The sequence below is a fragment of the Anser anser genome (genome assembly GCF_964211835.1).
Source record: "Anser anser genome assembly, chromosome: 14".
NCBI lineage: Eukaryota > Metazoa > Chordata > Aves > Anseriformes > Anatidae > Anser > Anser anser.
The window spans coordinates 3,757,311-3,782,337 of record NC_139735.1 but is presented as its reverse complement, the minus strand read 5'-3'; the positions used below and the strand labels follow the sequence as shown (position 1 = coordinate 3,782,337).

Genomic DNA, 25,027 nt, shown 5'->3' with positions numbered 1-25,027 from the left:
TCATGGCACTAAAGGATGTTCTCCTTCAGGCCAGCATTAAGTATGTCCTGAGAAAGAAACAGTGAGCCACAAGTTCCCAACACATAAGCTCATTAAGTACTTGTAATTAACCATGGATAATGATCTTACTATGTATGTCAAGATGTTCATGAGCACTCCACTACTAAAAAAAATTAAAAAAAAGAAAAAGTAGGCAGGAAAATCTGCAACCTTGCAAGAAAGAAGCTAAGCAGCTTACTCATGGTGCACAGATAATATCAAAAAGTAAAACTGATGCAGAAAGAAAACACAGAATTTCTGTTGCAATTGGAAGCCCTCAAATATTTCTGATGCTATACAGTGGTCAGGGTGAAATAAAAAGAGCTCAAGAAAATGTTAACATACGCAAATAGAAGCCTTGGAGTTCACCAATAATGTACTTGAGACAGGGAGGGGAATGGGCAGCAAGTTCTTCAGAAGCACAAGTGCATTTTGCAGTAGGATCTCATCAGTGAAATTGTTGGACTGGACCCTTGCAGAAGTGTTGTAGTACCCACTGGTACAAACACAGAGTGTTCAAACCTCTCACCAAGGATAAAACATATCAAATGAAGACTCTTGAATACTGTTGTTGCTCATGTAAATTACCATTTTATTGGTTTTAACACTCATTATTTCCACCTTTTTATATTTCAGATGGACAATAAATACAATAAATAACTTTTCCCCTTCCCCCTACTTATTGCAGTTTCATTTTTTAACCTTCTTTAAAAAAAAAAAAATTTAAACGCTTTGTTTCTTGATTGCTTGATAGGTTTTCAGGATTTCATTCAAAAATGTCCTCACGTTTCCCTTGGTCTTGTACTGGCATTTTTGTCCACGTGCCAGGCTCTGTGATGGAAGGAAGAATAAAGATTAGGTTATGAAAAGCTTTACAAAAAACAGAAGTCTTAGATGAAACAGTTAAGATACACAATCTTTGGAGCAGATGAAGGATTTCAAAAACAATTCTGAAAGAACTGTTCTTTGAGCAGGGCATGTGAGAATGGCTTTTCATGTTGACAAGGAAGTCATGTGTACGCTGCTGCAGCCGGACCATAATGCAGTGAAAGCTAGGGTAATTTCAGCTGAGCTCTTTTGACCCAGCGAAGAGGACAGCTCCAGCAGTGTACAAACCTGGGGGCCAGCAGGGCACTGAGCCCGCTCGCTGGTGCAGCACCGTTCTAGCAATATCCACCCTTGCGAGTCTAAAGCGAGCTTAAAGTAGTTCGAAACTGCAGCCTCAGCATCTTCCCTGTCTGATTGAATTACACAACACTTTTGCTCAGTATGTAAATAAGGGGTGCTTCACTGCCTCAGAAAGGGCATCTGGGGATCCGTGAGTCTTTCTGAGCATCATCACAAGCTCAAAGATGCTGCAGGTCACAGCAGTAGTTCATGCCCAAGCATCCTGCAGCTTAGGCAGAAGTAATGCTCCAGGGAAGGACACCTCTGCCTGCCTGTCCCCAGCCACGCTGCTCTGTGCGTCTACACCATTATTAGTTAGTGCAGGAACACCTTCTGAGAAAGGGAAACAGAAAAGCAATTTGAAGAAAGCTCCTCTCCCAGAGTTCTGTGGTTAATGGTCCTGATGCTAACGGGATTTGGAGGAGGGAAAGGGCACAGTGCTGTAGGACCCATCTCCTTGTTTCCCATGTCAATTTTAACAACTTTCTATCACATCGTGTATGTTCTCGCTACCATATCTACCTCCTGCATAAAGCAAGTATTGGTTTATGTGTTTTATAAAACACATTTGAATTTAATCAAACAGTTGCAAAAATAAAAAATAAAAAACTATAAAAATCCTTTCTTTTGTAGAATATAGACAAAGATGTACAGAAAAATAGGAATGTCTTACTTCACAGAGGTTCCTATCCAGCTGAGTCTGAAAGGATCGATTAATCATTCTAAGTACTCTGTTTGAAGCCAGGTTTTTTTCCAGCATGTATCCAGTTCCGTCCACAAAGCATGCCAGTTCATGGCCAGGCTGTTAAATGACAAAGGTGTTAGAAAAAGTGAAGTGACTAGAATGCATTTTGTGCTTACCTACAGAAAGAAATGCGCATTCCGTTATGTGGCAGCACATCGCAGCGAAAGGTAACGTATTCTGCATTATTGAAAATGATACAAGAACTTTGGGTGGTTTTTAAATGTCTGCAGTAAGAAACATCTGCCATGTCTCATGAAACCTCAGACTGCTACAGTAAACTCTTTGAAGCAGAGTTTCAGCTAATGCTGGCTTTCACCATGTTTCAGGAGACTTGCAGGAGTGAAATGTTGTGTGGAGACACCTAGAGCTGACACCTGTGGCCTGGCATCTCTTTGCAAAGAACTTGGCCACCTAATCACAAAACAAGGTCCTGGGGAGATTTTCAAAGCAGGCACCTATATCTTTTGGTTGTAAGCCCACAGAGAACTTTTGCATGACGCTTGGTTCTGGTTGCAGCGACACTGAAAGGACTTGTGCTAGCCTCCCCACCGCTGTGCGGCAAGCACTGTTTTCAGTTGCAACTAACATACTGAAAATCTTCCTCGTTAACGAAAGTAAACGTTATACAAGAGCAAAGTGGACGACTTCATAAACTGAGTAGTAATATGAGTTAATACTGAACTTTTTAACTGCTACAGTAGCTTAGAAATAGACTTACCTCAGGGATGGGAAGACACGAACAGGGCTGAAAATGAAAAGATTGAGCGTTAAAATTCTGCTTTCAGAAAACAAGTAAATTTTTGTTTAGTTTCATGATATTCTCAAATCCAATGGACTTACACTGGCAGCCGTCTCACTGCATGGGCAACTTAGAGGACTTTCCTTCTGAAAGAATAGCAAGTGAGAAGTTAGTATTTAATATCACATACTATACAAGCATGCATTTTTACAGAATTAAGGAGCTAAACAGCCACTTACAAGCAGATGATTTGTATAGCGGATAATTTCACTGACTTGGCATTTCTGTGCTTGCACAGAGAGCAGCACACAAGAGAGGAGAATGTATGACAGCATGCTGGCATTCATGTGCAACTCAGTCTGATGGGTGACAGAAGAATAGGAGGACACTCCTTTTAATTGAGTCTTCACAAAATTCCCATTCTCATATGGAAAAACCCAATTATAAAACTGATACCAGGTGCCCACTATTTTTTCCCACTAGCTTGGACAGCATTTTAGAAAACTCAAACGTGGAATTGAGTCACCTACTGTTAGTGACTCTTCTTCAGTACTGTGGAAATTCACAAATGCTCCTCAGAAGTGATTAATTTGAACATTATGATATCACACCCCAACAGGAAACAATGGTTAAAAATCTACGAAAGCATTTTTTTTTCAGATGTGGGTTTTGCCTCTTATGTTTATGTAAATTACAGTTCCATGAAAGCGAAGAGACAATAATGTTCAGCATTGCCGAAGTTCCTGAGAAGACGAATGGGCAGTCTGCAAGCTGGCTCTCCCCTGGATTCGAAGCAGGACCGTTTCTAAAGGAAGCTCCTAATGCTGCAGGAGTCTGATGACCAGACAAACAAACCACCGGGGTTGTGCAATGGTGCCGGCAGAAGCTGTCATGCCGAATTACAGCTGCTGCATCCGATAGTCCTTGACCGGGGTCCCACCTCGGTGGGTGCGAGCGCACCGATGTGCCAATAAGGATCGGGCCCTCAGAGCACAGAGCCTCACTGCGCTGACTCCTTCCCTTTCCCTTTTAAGCAGAAAGGAGCGAATCCAAAAACATCCCTGGGTGACAGATGATAGTAACTTGGAAAGCCTTTCAGACGTAGTCTCCAAATCAGGTTGAACACCTGCAACAGCTTTTTGTCAGAAAGAAGTCTTCTTTGTCCAAGAACATGTGGCAGCCCCTTGGATTTCTCGTAGATCTCTGACTGCGAAACCTCCCTCCTGTTACACCTCCAGGATCTTCTCCAAAAGCCTCAGCCTTGCGCTGGCCGGCCAGGCTGAAAGATGAGCACCACTCTGCCTGGAAAACATCCTAGAAAGATCAAAAAGAAAAGCAAAACAAAACCAAACAAGCCATCGGGTTCCAGTTTGCTGCCTTTTCTCTGGCGTTTGCCCACCAGCGAGGGATTTGCCGGCGGAGCGCGGCTCTGCTCAGCGTGCCAGCAGCCAGCGCCGCCTCTGCCCTGCCCCGCTGCCAGCCCAGGTTGGGGCGGCTGCTCCCTGCCTTCGCTTTGAAGTTCGTCCTTAGGTGATGGAGGGTGGGAAGGGTTCATCCCATCAGGCAGCTCCGGCTTTCAAACAGGCCCTGCGGAATGCCTAGCAAACGGCGGGGGCCCTGCCTTGGTGACTTACAGCTGGCAGAGGCCTATGTTAGGCGCTAAAGTGCATAGCAGGGACAGAGGGCTTGGGAGGGGGGTCTGTCAAGGCAATGGGGTGCTTGAGCAGGGCTGAAATCATTAATTAGTGACCTAGAGCACGTCAGTCCCTGAAAAGCAGCAAAAAGCCTTTCCTGACGGGTAGGCCTCACTTGAGGCCTGGGCTCAAGTGAAGCAATGGCCATGCGGCTCTCTGATTCTTTGGCCTGTAAAACCCCACAGCAAAAGCTAGGACAATTGGTTCAAAGCATAAATCCCTGCACAATATAAATTGCTGCATAACATTTCTGGGACACTTGGTTTCTCAGATGGCTGGTAACGCTATTTCACGTGGGTTTAAAGGACAGAATTCACAAGCATCTTTGATTCAGCCAAAGTTGTTCAAGGGATATGGGGATAGGGTGGGAAGGTCTCTGTAAAAGCCAGGCATTTCTACTGCTTCTTTTTTGTACGGAAAATATGTCCATTAGCAAACCATTTTCCAAAACTGTCATGCCCTGTTTTTGCAAGGATTTTTTAAAAAATTATATACTTAGCAGAGTCCCCTGCTGGGGCTTTTTACCCAGGGAACGATATCGCAATACAGCTGCCATGCTCTGTGATTACAAATAATTGGTGGCATACATGATATGCAAGATACATAATTAGTGCCTTTCCTTCCAAGAGATGTAATTATGTTCACTAGACAGCCAATAGGTCGGACAGGTTCTTCCCAGGCAATACAGCCCAGAAGGCCAAGACATGTGTTTGTGGCTCATTCAAAACCAGAACTTCCAGGGGAGGAAAGGAAATGGTTGGGATTCGTCTCCTTAATCTAGGAGAAAATAAAGGAGAAAATGTAGGCATTTCTCTATCCACACTTCACTAAACCTAATGAATTCTCTATGTTTGAAACTTCCACACAGTGGGGAAGGTCCCAGCTATGTTCTGTTTGAATTTGCTGCCAGGTCAAACCTCGTCTATAAAAAAAGCCGCACTTTGGTCATGCTGAGCAGTGTGGCCACGTGGAAGAACTGGTAACAGAGGTAATTTTGAACAGAGAGGAAAACTCCAATTCCCTCTATCTGTTTGTATTATGTGAAATGCACTCTGGAGCTGCTAACTGAGCCTAGTGATCTCTCCTTGCGGTCTGCCTCTGCCAGTGGTGCCAGCGCTCTCTCTCCATCTCTGCATTTCGGTTTGAGCACCTAGTGAGAGCCGACCAGCTGCTGGTGCTCCAGGGCAAATAGGTCACCAGTGCAGGTGTGAATCTGCAGTGAATCAGAAATCACCAGGAGTCAAACTGGCACAGAAAGGACTTCCATGTACTGACCACAACGGTAGAAGGTTGGGCACATGAGTGGGTGGCACCAGTTATGGCTTCTCTTTGGAGAGTTCAGGCTCTGTTCCAGTGTTTACGGGATGATCCAAAGCCCCTGGCGCTGTGGTTGAACCCTGCAGGCAGCTCAGCACCACATAGACTCTTGCTCACTCTCCCCAGGTGAAACGGGGGACAGAATCGTTAAGGTAGAAGCACAAGAGCTCATGGGTTGAATTAAAGACAATTTACTAGGTTTTATGGAAAACAAAAGCTGTGCAAGCAAAGCAAACCAACGAATTCTCTCGCTGCTTCCCATCGGCAGGCAGGTGTTCAGCCACATCCAGAAGAGCAGGGCTCATCACACACAATGGTTTCTTGGGAAGACAAATGCCATCACTCCAAACATCCCACCTTTCTCCTTTACCCCAGCTGTTATTGCTGAGCGTGATGCCACATGGCATGGGACACCCCTTTGGTCCATGTGGTGGTGTCCCCTCCCACCTCCTGGTACACCCCAAGCCTGCTTGCTGCAGGGCAGCAGGAGAAGCAGAAAAGGCCTTGGCTCTGTGTATGCACGGCTCTGCAACAACTAAAACATCGGTGTGTTATCAGCATTTTTATCAAAAATCCAAAACACAGCATCATATGAGCCTGCAGGAAAAAAAATAATCTAGCCAGAATCATGACACGTAGAAATTAATATTTGCTGCCATCCCAGCAAAAAGACAAGGTTTGTAATACAGAATCTTTAAACATTATGTCCTCATATTTTAAAAATCTTCAGATGTTTCAAAAGTCTTCAGCCACAGCAACATATTTTCATATATATGTTGCCATTTCTGCATTAAATACAATCATTAGATGAGTTTTCGTCCTCATGTCTGGATATCTGATCTCCCTCCATTCCTCTCCCCTAATCTTTCTTTAAGCAAAACAGGCCAAAATGTAGAGAGGAAGAAGAGGGATTTTTTTGACCATAGCTCAAAAAAAAATGAAACAAATTAGTAATCAATTCAGTAGCCAAAGTGCTAACCTCAAATTGCAGTAGGTAGGAAGGTGACTGCAGAGCCCACTTCCCTGTGAGGTCACAAAACCACAGACTCTATGCCTCAAAAGACCTGTTGTCAAAATGGGAGCCACCAATGTTAAGTATGGTCTTTCCGAAACTTTTTTTTTTTTCTCATTGAAGCTTTCTGGCTGAAAAAATTGGAAACAAAATGAAGAACTGAAACCCAGGAGCTTTAATCAAGGTCACTGAGGTCAAAAGTAGCGGGTGCATTAACCCTTAAAAATATCTCCTACATCGCCACTGGGAAACCAGAGCGGGGAACTCGCTGTGGTCAGGCTGGGGCAGGGAACATGCATTAACAGATCAGATATCCACATTTCAGGTAAGTTCCCTATACACTACAGGGTGCAGTGACTGAGCAGAGCAATGAGGGAGGGGGCAGAGAGCTTCCTAACCCGTGTGCTGCCAGCGCCAATGCAGCACATCGGCTGGGTGAGCCTGGCCCGAGGTCACGCCAAGTGACAGAATTATAAGCTTTCAGGCCAGAAGAGACATTTAGAAAACGTGAACACACAAAATTCTCCGCTATATTTCTGTGCTCCCTTATAGTCTGCTCCCCTTGGCTCCTTTGGAAATCCTCTTCCGATGTCCCGTAAACTCCTTGTTTATGTGCAAATACCTCGGGATATATTCTCTTCGTAATTCTCTGCACATGTTTTGACGGTGGGTTGACTGATTGAAAATACCACACAAGTCTCCAATTTCACATCAGTATTTTAGCCTGGTCAGCATAAACGTCCAGATCTTCTGAGTTCTCATAAAAGAATTTGCAGCCCACTCTAGTGTTTCCAAGAAGCTCTGTGCAGGTGTTTTTTGGTGGCTGTTGTTTTTTTTCTTTTTTTTTTTTTTTGGTTAGTTAGTTTGTTTTTTAAATGTGGAAAAGATTCTCTGTAAATGACAAGCGCCGCGATAAAATAACAGCTTATTTTACATTTGCTGTGCACACTGATCAAGATGAAAGATCTTGAAAAAACCACCCATTAAAAGATGCTGTGGATAGTTTCATTTTCCAGACATAAGGTGACTTAGAGTATCTGACTTGGAGTTTTTTTTTTTTTTACTTTCTTTTTGATAAAGATGACATATGCTGCTTTAGGGAAAAAAAAAAAAAAAAAGGAAATAGAACTCTTTCTAATTCCTCTATGCAAGTATAAGCCATAGCGTAGTAACACCAAGATTGTCTATGGCAGAAAGATGTAAATGCCAGATAAACTCAGGGAGCACTTCAAGTGTCAGCTTGAGGAAGGCAGTGGCACCTCCTGAGAGCCTCATGCTCTGCTGTGACCCAGGAGATGGACCGTGGGATGTCCTCAGGACCCTCGTTAGCTTCTGTGGGTAATGGAGCCCCTATTACTTTTGAAAGAGTTTTAATTAATTTGAAACTGTTTAAACTAACTACCCAAAACAACCGAGGGTGCTCAGGAGCTGTGAGGGCAGGAAGCTAACACAGCGGGGACACCCGAGAGGGACCTTCAGAGCTGTAAGTCATCCCTGTTTCGTGCAGTAGTACAGACACCAAAGCTTTCCAGGGTTTTCTAGCAAGTAGAGCCAAGCTTTCCATGCTGCAATAATGTTTACCAAGAACTGAGGCATCTGAATGCAGAAAGCCCTGACAGCAGCATGTCAGCTGTGCTGGGCGTTGCACTTACTGCAACTGCATCTCACAACCCACAGCCTCCAGAAGTAAGCAGAAGAAAGCAGGAATTGTCGACAAAGGTCTCCAATTCTTTTGTATTTTAAAGTTTTCCAGATGCCATTACCCTTCTTTCAGCATCCCCTTTTGAGGGCCCGACTGCTTTCACACCAGGACAAAGAAACATTGCAGAGCTCTCATATCATGAGTCCACTCACCCTTCCTTGCTTGGCCCGCTGCTGGGTTTTGCCTGGAGAGCAGCATGCAGGGGAAGATCAGACATGCAGGACACCCGGACAGCACGGGGCTTTCTCTCCGTTAGAGCCCTCCACCAGCTCTACCCACGTTGCAGCTTGCTTGCCACACTGGCAGCACTGAAAAAACACCTGCAGAGTGCTTGATGGAAAGGCGGCAATCGCAACTTGATAAAGTAATAAGCTTGGATGTTGTTTCACACCTACTTGCATGAGTAAGAATAGGCTGGCCCTCTTCCATAAGAGTTGGCAGGATTTTCTGTACTACGTGCAAAGTAGGATATATTTGTGCTAAAATGTTTTGAAATGTGGGGGAATAGATGATGAGGCAGCCCAGTTATCCACTGCTTTCACCATAACTCAAGAGGAGCTTCATATTCTTTTGAGAGACTTGGTGATTTACCATCCTCTAGCCTTAGCATTTCAGCTATACTAAGAAAGGATTTCTTGATTTATTTTACATCAGTTTCACATCTTTTGTGAAGAAACCTCATATAGGACCTCTGGGACTTCCTTAAAAAGATATTCTCATTCTGTAGCATATGTATGGCTCTGAGCGGGTTGGTTGTTCTCCTAATGCCTGACTCTGGAGATAGAAAAAGCTGGAGGGGGAGGATAAGCTGTTACCTTTCTTCGGTCGCATTGGGTACTGTAGGAACTGGGAAAAACAGCTAACCAGTCCGCACCTCATTAAGTAATATCGGGTGTTGTAAGAGCTGGAACACCACCAGCAACAAGAAAATTGGGCAATTACAGACTCATTTAAGGCATGACAGGCCTGAGTACGCTTTTGCATTCCAGGGAGGAAAAGCATAGATGTAGGTATCCCTGTTCCTTCTGGTCTTACTTCTCTTTTTTTTTTTTACCAAGATCAGGATTTACTGCATTTATAATAGAAATCTGGGGCTCTGGGAGGGTTTGCAAACAAGCTGTCATGCAGCCGGGCTGGGGAAGGTGCCACCAATGCTGGCAGAGCAGCAGGTCCAGATGCAGGGTTGTGCTGATGGGCGATTTTTTGCTTGTGTGATTCAGGAACAAACCCACCAATGTATGCAACCGGTACTTTATATATTCAGACTGTCTGTACGGCCGCTTGTCTGGCAGGCAAGGTATTGTTTTAGAATGTAATCAGCAGGTTCCCGAAAGGATTCCTTAGAAATCCTGCTGTCTATCAATGAATAATATCAATACAATCTCTAAAATAACAACGCATTTGAGATATCACAAAGAAAAGCAATTGCAAGACCTGTCAAGTCTCCGCGCACATAAATTGCAATTGCCATCCCTCTCCTTTGCGACGTGGGGCTGAACCCTCCGGTGTCACCCTACCTGCCACTGGACGCCCTTCCTCAGTGACAGCCGGGTGCTCACTACCCCAAAAGCAAGACTAAATTATTTATGGGCACCATGCTCAGAGGTGTGCAAGGACCTGCCATGCTCCAGTGCAGCACTGGGTACAACGGCTTGTCCCCACCTTGCTGCACCTGACCCAGCATCGGGATGACCTCTGTGCGGTGATGGGGTCTGCCATCACCCCAAAACCCTCCCGACCCATCCCGCTGCTGCTTTGGGTGAACGCCAAAGGGATGACACGCTTCTCAAATCGTGGGTCCAGCAGGCATCGGGTGGGCGGGGACCCCCGGAATCAGCCCTGCGTGTGCCGGCCTGGCAGCAAGCCCGGGCTCGGGACTAAGTTGGGCACGACAGACAGACGGACAGACGGACAGACAGAGGCAGCCCGTGTCCGCCGGTCGTGCCCCACGCAGCGGACGAGGATGCCATCGTGTGGCCGACTCGTGTCGCTCGCTTCCCGCATGCTTTCCCGACGTCTGCACGGAAAGCTTTCTGCCCCTCTTTCAACACCAGCTCTCCCTGGCAGCTCCTGAGAGTTTTGCCTGGGTAAATCCTGGGCATCCGTCTCGATATTTGTTTCTCTGGATGATGAATAACAGGAAAAATCATCATGCGGCTCCAACACGGGGCTCGTACCCCAAGGGCACCAAACACCGAACCTGGGCACCTCGAGGACGTTATTCAGATTCACAGCCCGTTGCAAACCTCACCAGTTTAATTCATTCACGGCCCATTTTACATAATGCAGGCAGATAACCAACAGTTTATTTGCATTGAAAAGCCAGTTTCCCCACGTATTATCCCTGGGGACACAAGACATTACGCATCTAGAGAACATGTTTTACGCATACGTATTAAAATAGGTAACATGGAAAGGATGACTCCATAAATGTAGCCAGCAACAAATACTTGAGTGAAGGCTCATCGATTTTATACATATTGTTTGTCAAAAACAGTTCCTTGTGTTCTTGCCAAGCTCAAAGGCTATGAGCCTCCTTGCCTACAACTCCTGAGATGAAGCAACACCAGCTGTTTCTCCCACTTTTTAGGGCCATTTTGGGGGGAAGCCATCCTTCTGATTTTAATTCAGGCCCCAGCAAAGAGGAGCCCACACTGGTTTGGGAGGTCTGGGAGCCCATTTCTGAGCACTGCTCCAGGCCCAAGTTTTTAGGCAATTTCTGCTGAGCTCTCCAAGTCTTGCAGCCAATTCTTCCATTCATCAAGGAATAAGGATGTACAAGTTTCTCCTTCTTTCTTCTCCTTTTATGGAGGAAAGCTGGATGGCTGCTCCAGGCTGTCTTCTCCAGGCTGTCTTCAGAAACATCTGCTAAAACTGCCATTGCTGAGCTTTATCCCCAGGGTCTCCTTCTCCAGAAGAGGATGGAGGGAACCAAACATTTCCCAGAGGACGGTGTGGTCCCAGACCAATTCCTCCTCACTGCACGTCCCTTGATGTGCAAGGCTGTTACCCCTCAGCCTTTCCTGCCAGTGCCACCAGAGTCCTCTTGTCACTGCAGCGCTGGTTCTTCTTGTTTTTTGGCATCAGAAGCTCCACACTTAGAAAATAAAGCATGGAGATATTTAACAGAATAAACAGAAATAATCATGATGTAAAAAGTCTTGAGATTAATTGAAAAACTGAGGTAGACCAAAGAGAGACCTGGGTGCCCCAGTCATCTCTGTAAGATTGCAGCAGAGCTGGAGGTCTGAAGGCAGCTGGTGTATTTTAGAGGACACAGTTTGGGACAGACTCTGCATGCCTTAGGGACTTCTTTTGATGGCATCTGCTCAAGGCTGCAAAGCAATGTCTGCAGGATTTGGCAGTTGGCAGGCTGGATTGTGACAGCAGAGAAATCAGATGGGCTAGCAGACGCCGGCATGTACCGCTACCAGGTCACTGGAGAGCTACACAGGGCAAGTCAGCTAAATCAATAGGCAGCCATCTATATGAATCGTGGGCTTGTTTTATTATCTTCTGAGGTAAAAGAGCGGCTTAGAATCTGAATTTATATCATCCTTATGTTTCCCAGTTTAATTTAGACCTTGGATAAAAAACTGAAGTTGTTGAAGACCTTCACATCTGTTCATGATAATGTATTAAACTGTGGCAAAGTGGGGAATTCTATAATGCAAAATAAAAGTATTCATTCATACAGATGGAATCATCCAGTTCTTCAATCCTGAAAGCGAGTTAGGATTTGGTAGGAATCCAGACGTTCCTACACAAAAAGCACCCGCACACCCACAATGCTTTCCCTTTTTCTTTCCAGAGCAGGAGATCCTTGTTCACAAAAATGAGCATTATACATGGTATTGTACAAAAAAAACACTCACTCGGATGATGTTATGTGGGCTGGCTTTGGGTGTATCTCACTCGTGTAGGAAAGGGAAGTTGTTCCATTGTTTCAATGAGCAAAATGCCATTAGTGAAAAAGTGCAACACCACAATGAAAATTAGTAAGGTGCTCCTAGACAACAGAGTGAAAGCTTTGAAAAGAAAATAGTCTTTGGACTTGAGCGGGCTGGTGCAGGTTTGGAGCCCTCCAGGGACTATGTCCATGGCAGAAGAGAAAGCAGATGCCTTAGCTGTGGGCTTCTGCAGTGCCGGGAGTCTTCGATCAGATCAGTGAGCCCTCACCACCACCATACTGCTCAGGAAAGTAGGAGACTGATCAGGTCTTCTTGGCAATGCTTTTGAAATAAGAAAGAAGGAGGTTTATAAAGTACCACACAAAACAGCAGACTGCCATGAATGATTTTGGGTATTTAGCTGTTAAAATTTTCCATAATCAGATATTTTTAATGATGCTCCTTTATTCAACCCTAAATTTATGAAGAAAAGAGTAAAACTGTTAGTTGATAGTCAACACACTTTGTCAGGGCTTAATTTCAGGTCTGTGTGGTAGATCAAGAGAGGAAAGGATACCGTGCAGAGACTTTAGTCAGAATATTTCAAAATTTATGTTAGAAAATACTCTCCTTTCAGATTTTCTTTTCTGAATCACATTAATCAAGACAATCCCAACAATCAAAATGGATTGCAATGAAATTCCAGGAGGTCTGGAATGAAACGAAAATCCATCGGTATGTCTCTTTTGTGCTGCAAATCCCAGACCCATATTTGAAAAGTGTTTGCCCGTCCAGATGTAGGTACCCATGTAAGTTACCTGATTTTCAGAGAACCTCTACAATTGCAACTCCATTTGATTCAAAGGTTAATTCTCTAATTTTAATAAAGCTAGAGGGTCTTTATGCGCTGACCTGGAAGTTAAGGATTGGTCTCAGTTTGGTCTCTTTTCATTGCTTTGAGAGAAAGTTCATAGCCAAGAAACATGGCTGAACTCATTGGGAATCCTCGCACTGCATTGACCGTGATGCCCCTAAAAAAGACCTGTTGGGGATGGAGAAAGGTTAGAGCACAGGAATATACTGGCTGTTTCAAGAAGACGAAAACGTTGAACTAAGTCATGGTGGGGTTCTGGAGAACCCAACCTTGGTTTGCTCAGGAGGGTTTGCTCAGGCTCCCACTGATGGTCTTTGCTGAAGTGTGCGATGGAGAATGTAAATGTAATGGCTAAAGTGGCTGGTTTGGCATCGGTCTGCTCTGTGTTCCCTGTAGACCTTTTTATGTAACTGCCAGCAAGAACCAGAAGCAGTAGAGGGCCTCATGCTACTGGTGGACATCAGAAACCAAGAAATCTAAACCTTCTTCCAGTGCTGTCCTACCTGGCTAGGGTTTTTCCTTCCCTTTGCATACATGAGTGTTTGAGCATCATGAAAATGCCGGGGTACAACAACAAAGCTGTTGCTTTCACACAGCTAATGTTTCAATTTCTGGGCTAGCTCTATGGTGGCAAACGACAGTTGGGAACAAGAGAGGGAACATTTTTTATGTGTTTCATTTCTGAGTATAGCAACCATTTCTCAATCAGTAGAAATCTGGACTTAATCTGTACCTTGCTGAGCACTAGCTCTCACATGCTGGCTTTGGAAAAGATATTCGATATCAGCTGATAGTTTCACATTTAGGTTCCTAAGGTTAAACTTCAGTGCCCACCCACTTAAGTGCTTTCTGGATTGTGGAGAAGGGGCCCTGGTCGTTCCCCACGCCAGGCCTAGGCCTGTCTCCCTGCGCAGCGCCTTCACCTACAAGCGCTACTGCCAGGCCTGCGCTAGGCCGAGCACAAACCACTGGGGGGCCAGGAGAGCCAATTTACAGAATGAGGATTGCTGGCCTGAAAAATCACCCCGTTAACCTCCCCGGCTAACCACTGTGGTCACTAATCTAACCACCAGAATTTCAGAGTAGAAAAGAGAAGTAACATCAGGAAGGCAGGGCCTGTCCAGGCCTTAGGCAAAACTCCCATAGCTACTGTAAGACTGAATTGGAGATCTTGATAACGAGACTGGAAGCCTGTGGATTTAAATGTCTAACCAGTGTTCTTCCCCTGAAATCCTGAGCTCAGCTAAACAAGCCTTCTCTTGTATCCAATAAATCCAGTTCTGCGTGGAGTTGACTCGTACGAGACAGAATCAAAACATGTTCACATTGTTTAGGATGGCGTTTGCAATGTGAAGCTGTGGTATTGGGCTATTTGGGATATTACTTGATTTACCTGGGGTATTTTATTCTGTCTGAAACGACGGAGTTTTCTGGGAGTAAATTCAAGTTTTTCTAGTATCCATAAGGTAACATGATAGATACAAGTTAAATAATAATGAAGATTTATAAAGAAAAGCCCAGAGGCATATTTCTTTTCTCACCAGAGTGAGCACACCTGACTATGGAGAAAGAGGGATACATATATATATATATATATATGTATTATATATATATATATATACACACATTGGTTTTTTTTATATGCCACTGAAAATGCTGTTCCATTGTCCCAGCATGAAAACATCCAGATCTGGGCTTGTCTTCTATCAGTTCTGTGTCTCCAAACATACAAAACAATTTTTCCTGTGACAGAAGGGTCTGGTCTTATCGCTCAGCTATTACTCAACTCTACCGCAGGCTCTGTCCAGGCGCCAGGAATGACAACAAACAAACCACAAGCAGCTCAGACCCCAGGCAACAAAACTGAGTGCCTGAATTAATATTCAGGCAGGCCAAGGAGGGTACTGGGTGAGGGCGACCGAGAACTCTCCTTAGTATTTCTCTGGGTGCTTCATAGCAATGTGATTTTCTTCACTCAACAGCCAAAACCCAACCAGACTGCAAGCTCCTATGACAGCTGGCATAATATAGTGGCATGTTGTCAAATATTTAAATCCCACTGACTTGTGATTTTGTAGGTTATTTTTCTTGTTGCTTCAACTTGCTACTTTTCCCTCAGAATGTGAAAATTAACACTTTTGAGCTAGGAGCCCACATGATGTTTTGATGACAACTGAAATACAGATTTAATTCAATATCAGAAGACATCACTTCCCATAAGCATATATTGGTGGTGCAATAAACCTGCAAACCCTGGTTTTCTGCCATTCACATTTAACTGAGACAAGGTTTGCAGACAGAAAAAAGAAAAAAAAAAAAACCTTTTATTACACTAATAAATAAAGTCAGAAAAAGGAGGGTGTTTTTGGCACACAGTCCTTCTTCACAATGAAAACTGATGCAATTCTGATTTAAAAGAGCAATTTCCATCACTAATTTATGATATGTCAAATTATATCCACAGTTAAGCACACTGACACAAAGTGTTATTTTAAGTTAATAACACAAGCAGACTATGACCCTCAGTCACTCATTTTTTCATTTCTGCAAGGCACATTATTACTCTCACAATTATGAACTAGAATCTGTACTATAATTACCTACTGTAATTATTACAATTTATAGCTAACTGGCTTTAGTTGTCTCTCAACTCTGCAGATGGGTTTGTAACAGCCACTGTATTTCCCAATTAAAAAATCAGATGCCTGACACGCAGATTTTACTTCAAATACCACTTACTTTTAGGCCCTCATTCTGGTAGCTCTGCAGGATACAGTCAAGGATCCCCTTGTACTTGTTTAAGTAAACTCCATCTGCCTGAAGTCGACTTTTCACAACATCCATTGGAGTAGCAGTCCCCCAGGAAATTACTCCTAAAAAAAAAATGCAGGAGAGAATCCCTTCCTTATCCCAACACACACCTGGGCTTTGACCATGACGAGGTATTTGAACAACTTCTCTGTGTTTTCTTGGCTGCAGGCCAGTGAACTGGGAACATCGTGTCTCACCCACCGCATCATACTCACTGGATATGCATCTCAGGGCATTCACCCTGCTCAGGCACAGAAACGGTATTTGTGGGAGCAAAGTTCCCTGTTTCAGGAAGAAGCACTGAGATTTTGGGGGTTACGCCAGTAAACAAATGCAGGCAGCCCAGAAGTTGCTCACCCAGGTAAAAACACTGCTTCTGCGGTGCTTCTGGTGGACATGGACATGCCCAAACTGCCAGGAGCTGCCACATTTCAGAAAAACTGGAGTCATCCGACAGTATTACTGAAAAGCAAATTTTGAGCTGAGAATGCGAAGAAGAGGCTGTTTGCCTGGAACCAAATTTAGGCTCCCCACAGCTGAGATGCATTGTCATTCCTACACAGAAACTCTCCATTTACACCAATTAGCCTGCAGCTGGATGGAACATTTTGTCTCTGAAAATGTCAGTGTTGCTTCCAACACAACCAAGAGCACCCATGTATCAGTCTTGGGAACGTGTAGCAAATACCATCTTCAGCCGTTCCCACTTTCCCAGACACATCGTGTTGGTTCCATACAGAAGAGATTTACTGGGTTATGAAATTTCCCTGCACGTGGCCGCAATACATGGCACACACAGCTGGACTGACAAGAGCATGTCTGGACCTACGTGAGTGTTGGGGCATACTAGAGAAGCTGTTCAGATAAACCACAGCTCTGTTTATTTGCAGGAGAAACAGAGAAAGTGCTGTTTAATCATTACCTGACCTAAAAATTGTTCTGTATTTAGGGATCTGCAATTTAAAAATGGCCAATAAATGGGTAGGGAGCAAACGGGTGGACTTGCACACGTAAGCATGGGGGTGCACATGCCAGCCTTCCTGGCAGGTGTACACAGGAAAAATAAAAGGTGGGGGAGGGAGGAGAAAGGGAAAGAAAATCAGTAAGTCAACTCTGCTGATCTGTGGTTTCTGCAGCATGCGGGGAGGGTGCACACCCTCCTGGTGGGCAGCCAACAGGTTGAAGTCCTCTTCTGGAGGCATTTTGGCTGCTGTGCGACATCCGGGGAGAAGGCAGCACCGCCTGGTTTCCTTCTCACTGCCACTGAGCCTGGTGAAGAGCTGACAGCGCAGCTTCCATACTGTCAAGTCATAAAGTGCAGCCTTGGGGCCAGGGGGCCTGGCCCTGAGGGAGATGCTTGCTCAGCCCCATGTCCGCTGCTGGTGAGCAGGAGAATGGGGCAGCCCCTGAGCCAGCCCCAGACATCTGCCCTGGGACCCTTCCTGTCCTTGTTTTGCCAGTGTTGTGGGGAAAAAGGTGCTTACCTGCTACACCCCCTGCAAGCCACACGGAAGAGGGATTCGGGGAAATGCATCCGTCAGGGGTAATCCATCCACAGAAAAATGTGTAAGGGATGAAATACAGGCAGTACCCGGGAACATCCCTCAGAAGCATTGCTCCCACACCTCGGTATATTCCTGCTATCCCTTCTTTCTGTAGGACTGTCCTAAAGCAGTGAATCGGGCCGCGGTACATAGGAGATCCAGGAACTGTGGGCTTTAGTTTATTGTTGGCTTAAAAAAAAAAAAAAAAGGGAAAAAAAAAAAGATACAAGTGTTATGATAGTTATATAGCTACAGGTCCTTGCAAAAGCCCACCACCATCCATCCAAGAGACAGAAATCGCTGCCATGCTTTTTCTTTTGCTGGGATCAATACATAGTGAGGGAAAAACATTTTTAAAAAGAGGACTTAGGTCTACTTTTAACGGATGTTTGGACACTTCAGGGCATGCTTTCTTAGTTGCAATACATACCTTCCAATAGGTATGTGTTCAGTGGGTTCTCCAAATAAGTTTAAGGCTATGTGCCCAATTTTCATAGATTTGACCACATCTGGTGGCAAGCTGTATCTCTGAAAGCCTCAACGTCTTCAGAGTCTCGCCCTTCTGAGGCAGAGGACTGGGGTTTGCTCTGCGCTGGCAACCTGTGATGAAGTCCAGCCACTGCCTGGGCAGAGCAGCTCTTTTGGACGGCAGTTTTTGCAGAGGTGGCGGTTCTGCAGAGCCAACGGTTTGCAAATGCATTTTAGAAATTTTTGCTTTGAACAAAGAAGGGTGAAGTATGTAAATCTGTGTGAGACTGAGAGTTTGCGATGGCAGCTGCGGTGCTGCTGGCAGGATCTCCAGGAGACCCAGAGCTCAGAGTGTTAGGAGCAGCCACAGAGGCAACAAGGGTAAAATGGGAGAAATACAGATGGAAGAGAATGTCTGCTGAAATACTGACAGGAGATCTCTGCCAGCCTGGGAACCCAGCCTGGGAACCAGAAGCATCCTTGAAAAGTGCAGCTGGCATCCCTGAAGTGCAGCTGGGTGCCTGAGAACCAGAGACATCCTGAGATACCTTCAATAGGCATAAAGCCAAGAAACCGCAACAACAAACTTATCGCCTGCAAAGGTGAGAAATAGTCTAAAAAGTTGGAAAACATCCCGAGAAGTAGCAGTTGGCAATAGGTACTGGTTCCCACCGTCGTGATCCTCACACAGCCGTGTGCCAGGTAGCTCCGTACGCCAGGACCAGCAGAGCAAGCAAGAAGAAACTTTTGCTTTCCTACCTGTGATGTATGGCTGTGTTTGCATCTGCAGCCTTATCTTCACCAGGTCAACAGGAGTGCCGATCCCGACGGAGACGAACCCCGCCACCATGCTGGCGAGCGCCACGTCGGCCAGCGCCGGCGCATGGGAGGCATCTCCGTGCCGGAGCTGGCTGAGGAGCCGCTGCGTGTTGCTGAAGACACCGAACACCACCGAGCTGTAGACAGCAATGCTGGCCAGCGGGAAGGACATGCCTTTGAAGAAGCCAGCCACCTACATGGGAAAGGAGCAGGAGTTACTAGAGCAGCTTGGCACAGCTGCTCTTATCTCTCTGGCTCGCAAACCATGGCAAATTCCTCCTCACTGTTCTGCTTGCTCTGTGCATCTGCCTTCCTACTCTGTCCCCAAGGAAAAATTGGCTTTCATGTGATGCAAGACAATGATCACTGGATCTTCCTCTTGTCCCTGTTTTCAGGGTTTGGTTGCTCCCATCCCTCAGGCAGGGACGGCAGCACCGGGAACGCTGCCTGCAGGGAGAGGGGAGTGGGGCTGAGCCGCACAACCACCCGCTGCTCTGTCAGCCAGAGCTGCAAATCCGAGTAGCAGATGCCTCTTGGAAGCAACCGCATGCACATGCTGAGCACATGAAAATTAATTCGTAGTGCTAAGGAGAAGATCGTGCAGGATGCGGGAGTATTCTGAAAGCACAGGAAATCACGGAAAAGTCTCTCCTATGGTCAGCTTCTTTCCTGGCATCACCAAAGACAGCAAAATACCTCCGGTAAAGAGTTTTGCTGGCAGGTACAGGTAAAACAGCCGATGTGGGTGTAACAGCCTGACCCATGGGGGCACACGGGCAGTGTCATTTATCATGTCTTTTCCCTATAGGGGTTACCAAGGGAGCTGGCAAGAGTTAGCAAGAGGAGGCTGCGAGGATTCGCAGTCTTTAGTCCTTCTTTAGGCATTGAATGGAATTGCACCAACTTTGGTGTCAACACTGATTTTATATAATTGCTTCATGCATTTATTTATTTATCTTCCTGCGTTTTCTACCAGCATATTTGTAAGTATGATAAAGTACTTACAGACTCATTTCTGTACACAGTAAGAACACAGTTGAGTGTATTTCCATATCCTTGTCCAGCTTGCAAACGAGTCTGCAAAACACATTCATGAAATGTGATTAAAACCCCACACTTCCAGACGGGTGAAAGCTCATGCTATGTAAACAACACGTACTTTGCTTTGAGAGTGAATCCTTGCTTAGCTGTAAAGAAAACAGAGCAATAAAGTAAGATATATATGCATCCACTCCCCTTGAACTTTGCCAGAAGCAGGGCTAAGCAGGACCTCAGGGCTCTGAAGCTGTTCTGCAACATCTGGAACCGATGACTGTCAAATCGCTCTCGAGAGCAGACCAGCTACCCTGTCCCAGCAGATCGCTGGTGTGCAATACCATCACTTGCACGTTCATGATTTATGTAGAAACCGGAGGGTGATGCGGTCTGCTCCGTTCAGAGGCTTTCCGTGGAGGCTGGGAGGCATTGCTGGAGGATGGGGAAAGAGCTCCCCTGGGAGGCTTCCAGGACCCTTCTGCTTCAAGGTGGATTGTAAAGACATACAAATACTAAACAGGACGAAAATAATTCAGCTCTAACTCAGAAATTCTCCGTGCTTCCCTCAAAGATACAGTTTTACATCATTTCCAACAAAGGCATTTTGTTTCTGGAAAGCAATGGCTATTCACCTTCCAAAAAGTGCCTACAACAACTGTAAGAAATGGCCGGTAAATCATGACAAGGTCTGCATTATTCGACATACTTCCCCTCTCACATATATATTTATACACACACATACACTTAGATCATCTTTCACTCCAGCTGTTCACAAGTTTGCAGTAAAATAATCCTTACAAGTAGGTGATGCGTTTTGGGGCTTAGAGGTGGGCGAGGAAATGGAAGCCCCGCTCTGTACACAGGATCTCTTTTTTAAAGAGCGATTTTTTTCTGTAGGAAGACCCTTGCACACGCTCTGTCGGGGATGTTTTTAAGGAAGCTGGGCGGCATTTCTAGCCGTATCCACCAGCACTGCTGCCGGCAGGACACTGGCGTGGTGAAAAGAAGGCTGCAGGGACGGCGCCACCCTGCAATGCTTTCCTTGGTGGCACAGCCCAGGCTTGCAGCAGGGTGAGGCAGGAACCCAATTTAGGTATTTAAAACCCAAAAGAGTGAGTGCCCTCTGGAGTTCGTGCCTGGGGAGAACAGGTGGAATGACCCAACCGTTTGGTCCTGCGCCCTGCCAAGGGTGGAGTCCCGCCCTGGCCAAGCGGTGCCTTTTGCCACCAAGCATCTCCAGCCCAGCACATGGTTCCTCATCTCCCGGGTTGGGAACGCCGCTTTCCTCACCTTGGGCTCCTTCCCCCAGTGCCATTTGGGGCTGTTTTGGCCTCCTTCCATGAAGATGGCCTGCTCTGAACCCCCGGGCACTGCAACCACGGAGAAGCTGAAAGTGGAAGATTTACCGAGCGCTTCCAGAAAGCTCGGACGTGGCACTGCAGCTCCGGCTCCTGCAGAGCATGTTGCTCAAGGTGCCCAGCACCATCCTGCTCTGGGCGCACAGCCCCCTGCTCCCTAGGACCAGCACCGACGTTACCAGGACGCGGCTGGGTGGCTGCAGCACACAGCTCTGCATTCCCCCCTGGCTTGATTTGCACGCATAGCCCACAGGTTCCCATTTGGCCTCCATGGGCTTGTTGTTCTTTCTTTTACACAGTAACCAGGTGTTTAGAGGTTCAAGTTAATACATTTTTTGAATAACTGAGAGCAATCGAGTACCCTCACAAGCTGCTCGGTGCAGACCTGCCTCGTAGATAAGCTGAAATCCTTCAGCCCTGTCTCCTCCAGCCGGGGAGCCCCCCAGGCCCAGGGGCTGCCAGTGCCGCCCAGCTGCCCCTCACAGGTCTGCTGCTGCACAAAACCTCTCCTTTCCACTTCCCGACCCCTGAATTTGGACAGACAACGAGTCTGCCTGCTTGATATTCCCCAGCACCGTCCAGCCCCCAGCGCAGCAGCTTCAGGCTGACACTTGCCTTTATAAGCATGAAGGATGGGCTCTCCTGGCACCCAGAAGCTTGGCACAGCCCAGCAGGATCTTCCAGCAGCTATTGCCAAACTCTCCAAACCCAGCAGTGGCATCCCCGAGCTCCATCCTGAGACAGGGATGCCAGCATGGGTCCTCGGCAAGCTGGGACAGAGCCTGCACTGCCGGAGCCCTGCCCGAGCCTTGCTGCTCCTGCCGGGGGCCTGCACCCTTCCCATACTGTGATGCTCCCGGAGCCGATAGCAGCAGCTTAGCCACAGACAACGGGGCTGGAGAGCTGGCTGTGTGCGGGGGGATGGCTGTGGTGGCCGGGGAAGGATGTGATGTGGGCCCTGCTGGTCCCTGCACCCTCCCCGTGGCCCTCCATGGGTCCTTCAGGTGCAATAGGACCTTTTGGTCTTCGGGTCTGCCACACCTGGCAGCCCCGCCTGGTGCCAGCAGCTTGTGCTAGGTCAGGGCACGTGGGCAGAGCAGCTGAACCAGGAAAGGTGGACCGAGATGTCGGGCTGTGCGAAAGGAGAAGGGAAGACAAAGGCTTCCCCCATAGCTCTGCACCGGTGGGGATGCTCAGCCCGGCGGGCCTGTGTTAACGTCTGCAGAGGTTGGTGAACCTGCTAGTGAACACCTCCTTGTATCTCTCAGTCCTTCCTTCTGAGGAGTATTTTTCTTACAGGAATAGTAAATATCACCTGTCATAGCCCTGGGATAACAATTTCAACACTCTGCCCTTACAGGACTGCCGACACTAGGAAAACACACAAAAATGCGCCTGGAGCAAAACAAATACAGTTCTCCCACTGCCCTTTGAATACTTTTTTGTAGCAAAGTTCAATAAAACACCGGCAGAACTGTTCAGTAAGCCCAGCATTACGTAAGGCCAGTTTTGATTTTCAGTACTAATCCTCACCAGAGGAGCTCACACGTATCCGCCAGGTATTTTGGTTTCCCATTCAAAATGAACACTGGAGAGGGAGAAAGACTAAAGCCTATGAAAACATTTCTAAATTCCCCCTTGGGATGAAAAGAAGGTTTTCTGCAGTCATCTCAAGAGAGGCTGCCCCCCTGCCCGCGGGTTTTTGGGTGGTGCCGTGAGAGCACGGATCAAGGGGTTTTACCTTGATGGTGTCCAGCGGGTGGCCCACAACCACGCTCGCGGCTCCTGGGGAGGAAAACAAAGTTTTACAAAAAATGCTGAAGAAGCTTTTCGGACAGGACAGGAGGCAATGCGTTTGCAGGGGAAGAGGAGGGATTTCCGGGAAAACAACCATCCTGAGCCAAGCCAGGGTGACACCGCACGGTGCCACTTCTCTGGCAAGAGGCAGGAGCCAGGCAGACACACCTGAGCTTCTTCCCTGCGTGTCCTCTTGAACTCCAACACCCTTAAAGGTGTCTGAGCGGTAGGAGGGGTGTTAGATGTTAATGTCCTGCCCATTAATGACCCGTTTCCCTTGCACTCCTGTAAACACATGCAACTTTTAGCCTTGACATGGCGAGATTCAGATCAGACGTGAGGAAATACCGTCTGGCTCAGCAAGACTAGAGCCAACTGCAGATGGGGACTGCAAACCCCCATCCTCTGCTGGTTTACAAGCAGCTTACAGGGATACCCAGCAGGGGTGATTCGGATAAAGGGGGTCCTGCTCAGTACCAGTCTCTGGAGTCCCATCCAACCACGTTACCTGCACTTTCCCTAGGAGAAAGCATCCCATCCGTCCCATTGCCTGCCACCATCCTGCCCACCTACCCACACCACTTGCTGCCAGGAGCCCCCCCAGCAGGACCGTGTGCTTTTCCCCTGCTCCTGGAGGGCCAAGTGACCCGCGCACCACGGCCAGGACACGAGTTTGTGTGCTTGTTGCAAACAACCCCCGCGGTTTTCAAGGTGTTTGTGGAAATGGTGGATAGTTTGTGCTGCCTCCACGTCTCAGTGTCCCCTTTGCTGGGTTTACACAAGTATTTTTGAGACTATATGAAATTTCACACTCCTAGTAGGTTCAGGCTGCAAAGAGCATCATGTTCTTGGTCAACACCTTATGACTTTACTCAAAATGCATTATTAAAGTGTCCCCGCTTGTCCAGGACGTTAACCTGCAACCGTCTGCGGTCCAGCACTATAAATGAAACCTGGCTGCTGCCACCCAGGCCTGAGGCTGTGTGCTGGTGGCTGGTCACCCCGGTTCCTGCCCCACTCCTGGGGGTGTGTGGGGGATATCCTGGGGGATAGCATGGGGCCAGCGCGGCTGACGGAGCGCCTGAGTGCCGCACAGCCTCCGCGGGCTGCATCGATCCGCAAGTCAGTTGCTCGCGTAAGCTTTTGGCGGAGTTTCTGGATTTTTGTCAGTTCAGCTAACCTATTAACGTCGTCTGGCCAGTCAGGATCCCTGAGCACCCCACACCTCCTTCCTCCGCCTGGCATCGGCATGAGCCTGGGCAGAGCTCTGGCATGTGGGCACAACGCTCGCCCCTTGCGCTGCGTGTCCCACGGCTGTGCCCCTTCTCACCTGGTCCACCCAGCGGGAACTTTCCCTTCCGTAAGACACCACACCGCTGCTGGCCCTGCACACCTTTCCCTTGCCTTTCCTTTCTCTGAGTTATTTTCCCGACGGTTTCCAGCAGCATTTCCAGCAGACCAGCCCGAGCCCCTTCCGTCCCAGCGGCACCCTTTGCTTTAGTGGGGCCGGGGGGGAACAGGAGGGCTGTGGGGGTCCCGGCGCTCCCCTCCCAGCCCCACTACGGAGCAGGGAGCCTGGACAAGGGTGCTCGGGGGGGTGTGGGGGGGCAGCGTGGCGCTGACACCCGTGGGTGTCCCACCTGCGTGTGCGCAGAGCCCACCGCTGTGCCAACGAGATGCTGCTGCCGTTGCTTAGACCGAAACGACCTCACCTCCAGAAACTGCTTAACCTGCGCTATTTCTACCCAAAACCCCCCCAAAACCCACGCGTACCCCCCAAAACCCTCCCCTCGCCCCCCCCTGCCCCGCTCCACCGCCGACCCCCGCGGCACCTTACCGCCCACCCAGCCGGCGGCGAAGTCCTGCAGCTGGACGCTGCCCCTGCCCGTGCCCGTGCCCGTGCCCATGCCGGGGGGCCGGGGGGGTGCGGGGGGGGCGCGGAGCGGCGCAGCGCGGAGCCCGGCGGCGCTGCCGGCAGCAGCCGGGGCTTAAAAGCGCAGCGCGGCCGCGCCCGCC

General features: G+C 47.5%; 2 protein-coding genes across 3 annotated transcripts; both read right to left on the bottom strand.

Annotated features, from left to right (window-relative positions):
• Positions 1-341: 341 nt before the first annotated feature.
• LOC310881707 (interleukin-9-like) lies at positions 342-7,549 on the bottom strand. Of its 2 annotated transcripts, none has more exons than XM_083799249.1 (5): positions 2,930-7,549; positions 2,792-2,833; positions 2,670-2,696; positions 1,880-2,008; positions 342-870 (listed from the first exon to the last, which is right to left on the bottom strand). In XM_083799249.1, exons 1-5 carry the CDS (start codon positions 3,035-3,037, stop codon positions 763-765), a joined length of 414 nt encoding a protein of 137 aa, XP_083655375.1. In that variant the 5' UTR covers positions 3,038-7,549; the 3' UTR covers positions 342-762. The 2 variants fall into 2 exon arrangements, with proteins under 2 accessions (XP_083655375.1, XP_083655374.1); XM_083799248.1 differs by having other exon boundaries at positions 344-870; positions 2,792-2,836.
• Positions 7,550-10,656: 3,107 nt separating this feature from the next.
• SLC25A48 (solute carrier family 25 member 48) lies at positions 10,657-25,014 on the bottom strand. The gene is made up of 8 exons (XM_083799247.1): positions 24,849-25,014; positions 22,956-22,999; positions 19,827-19,898; positions 18,762-19,014; positions 17,475-17,723; positions 15,919-16,052; positions 13,218-13,347; positions 10,657-12,647 (listed from the first exon to the last, which is right to left on the bottom strand). Exons 1-7 carry the CDS (start codon positions 24,916-24,918, stop codon positions 13,225-13,227), a joined length of 945 nt encoding a protein of 314 aa, XP_083655373.1. The 5' UTR covers positions 24,919-25,014; the 3' UTR covers positions 10,657-12,647; positions 13,218-13,224.
• Positions 25,015-25,027: the final 13 nt, after the last annotated feature.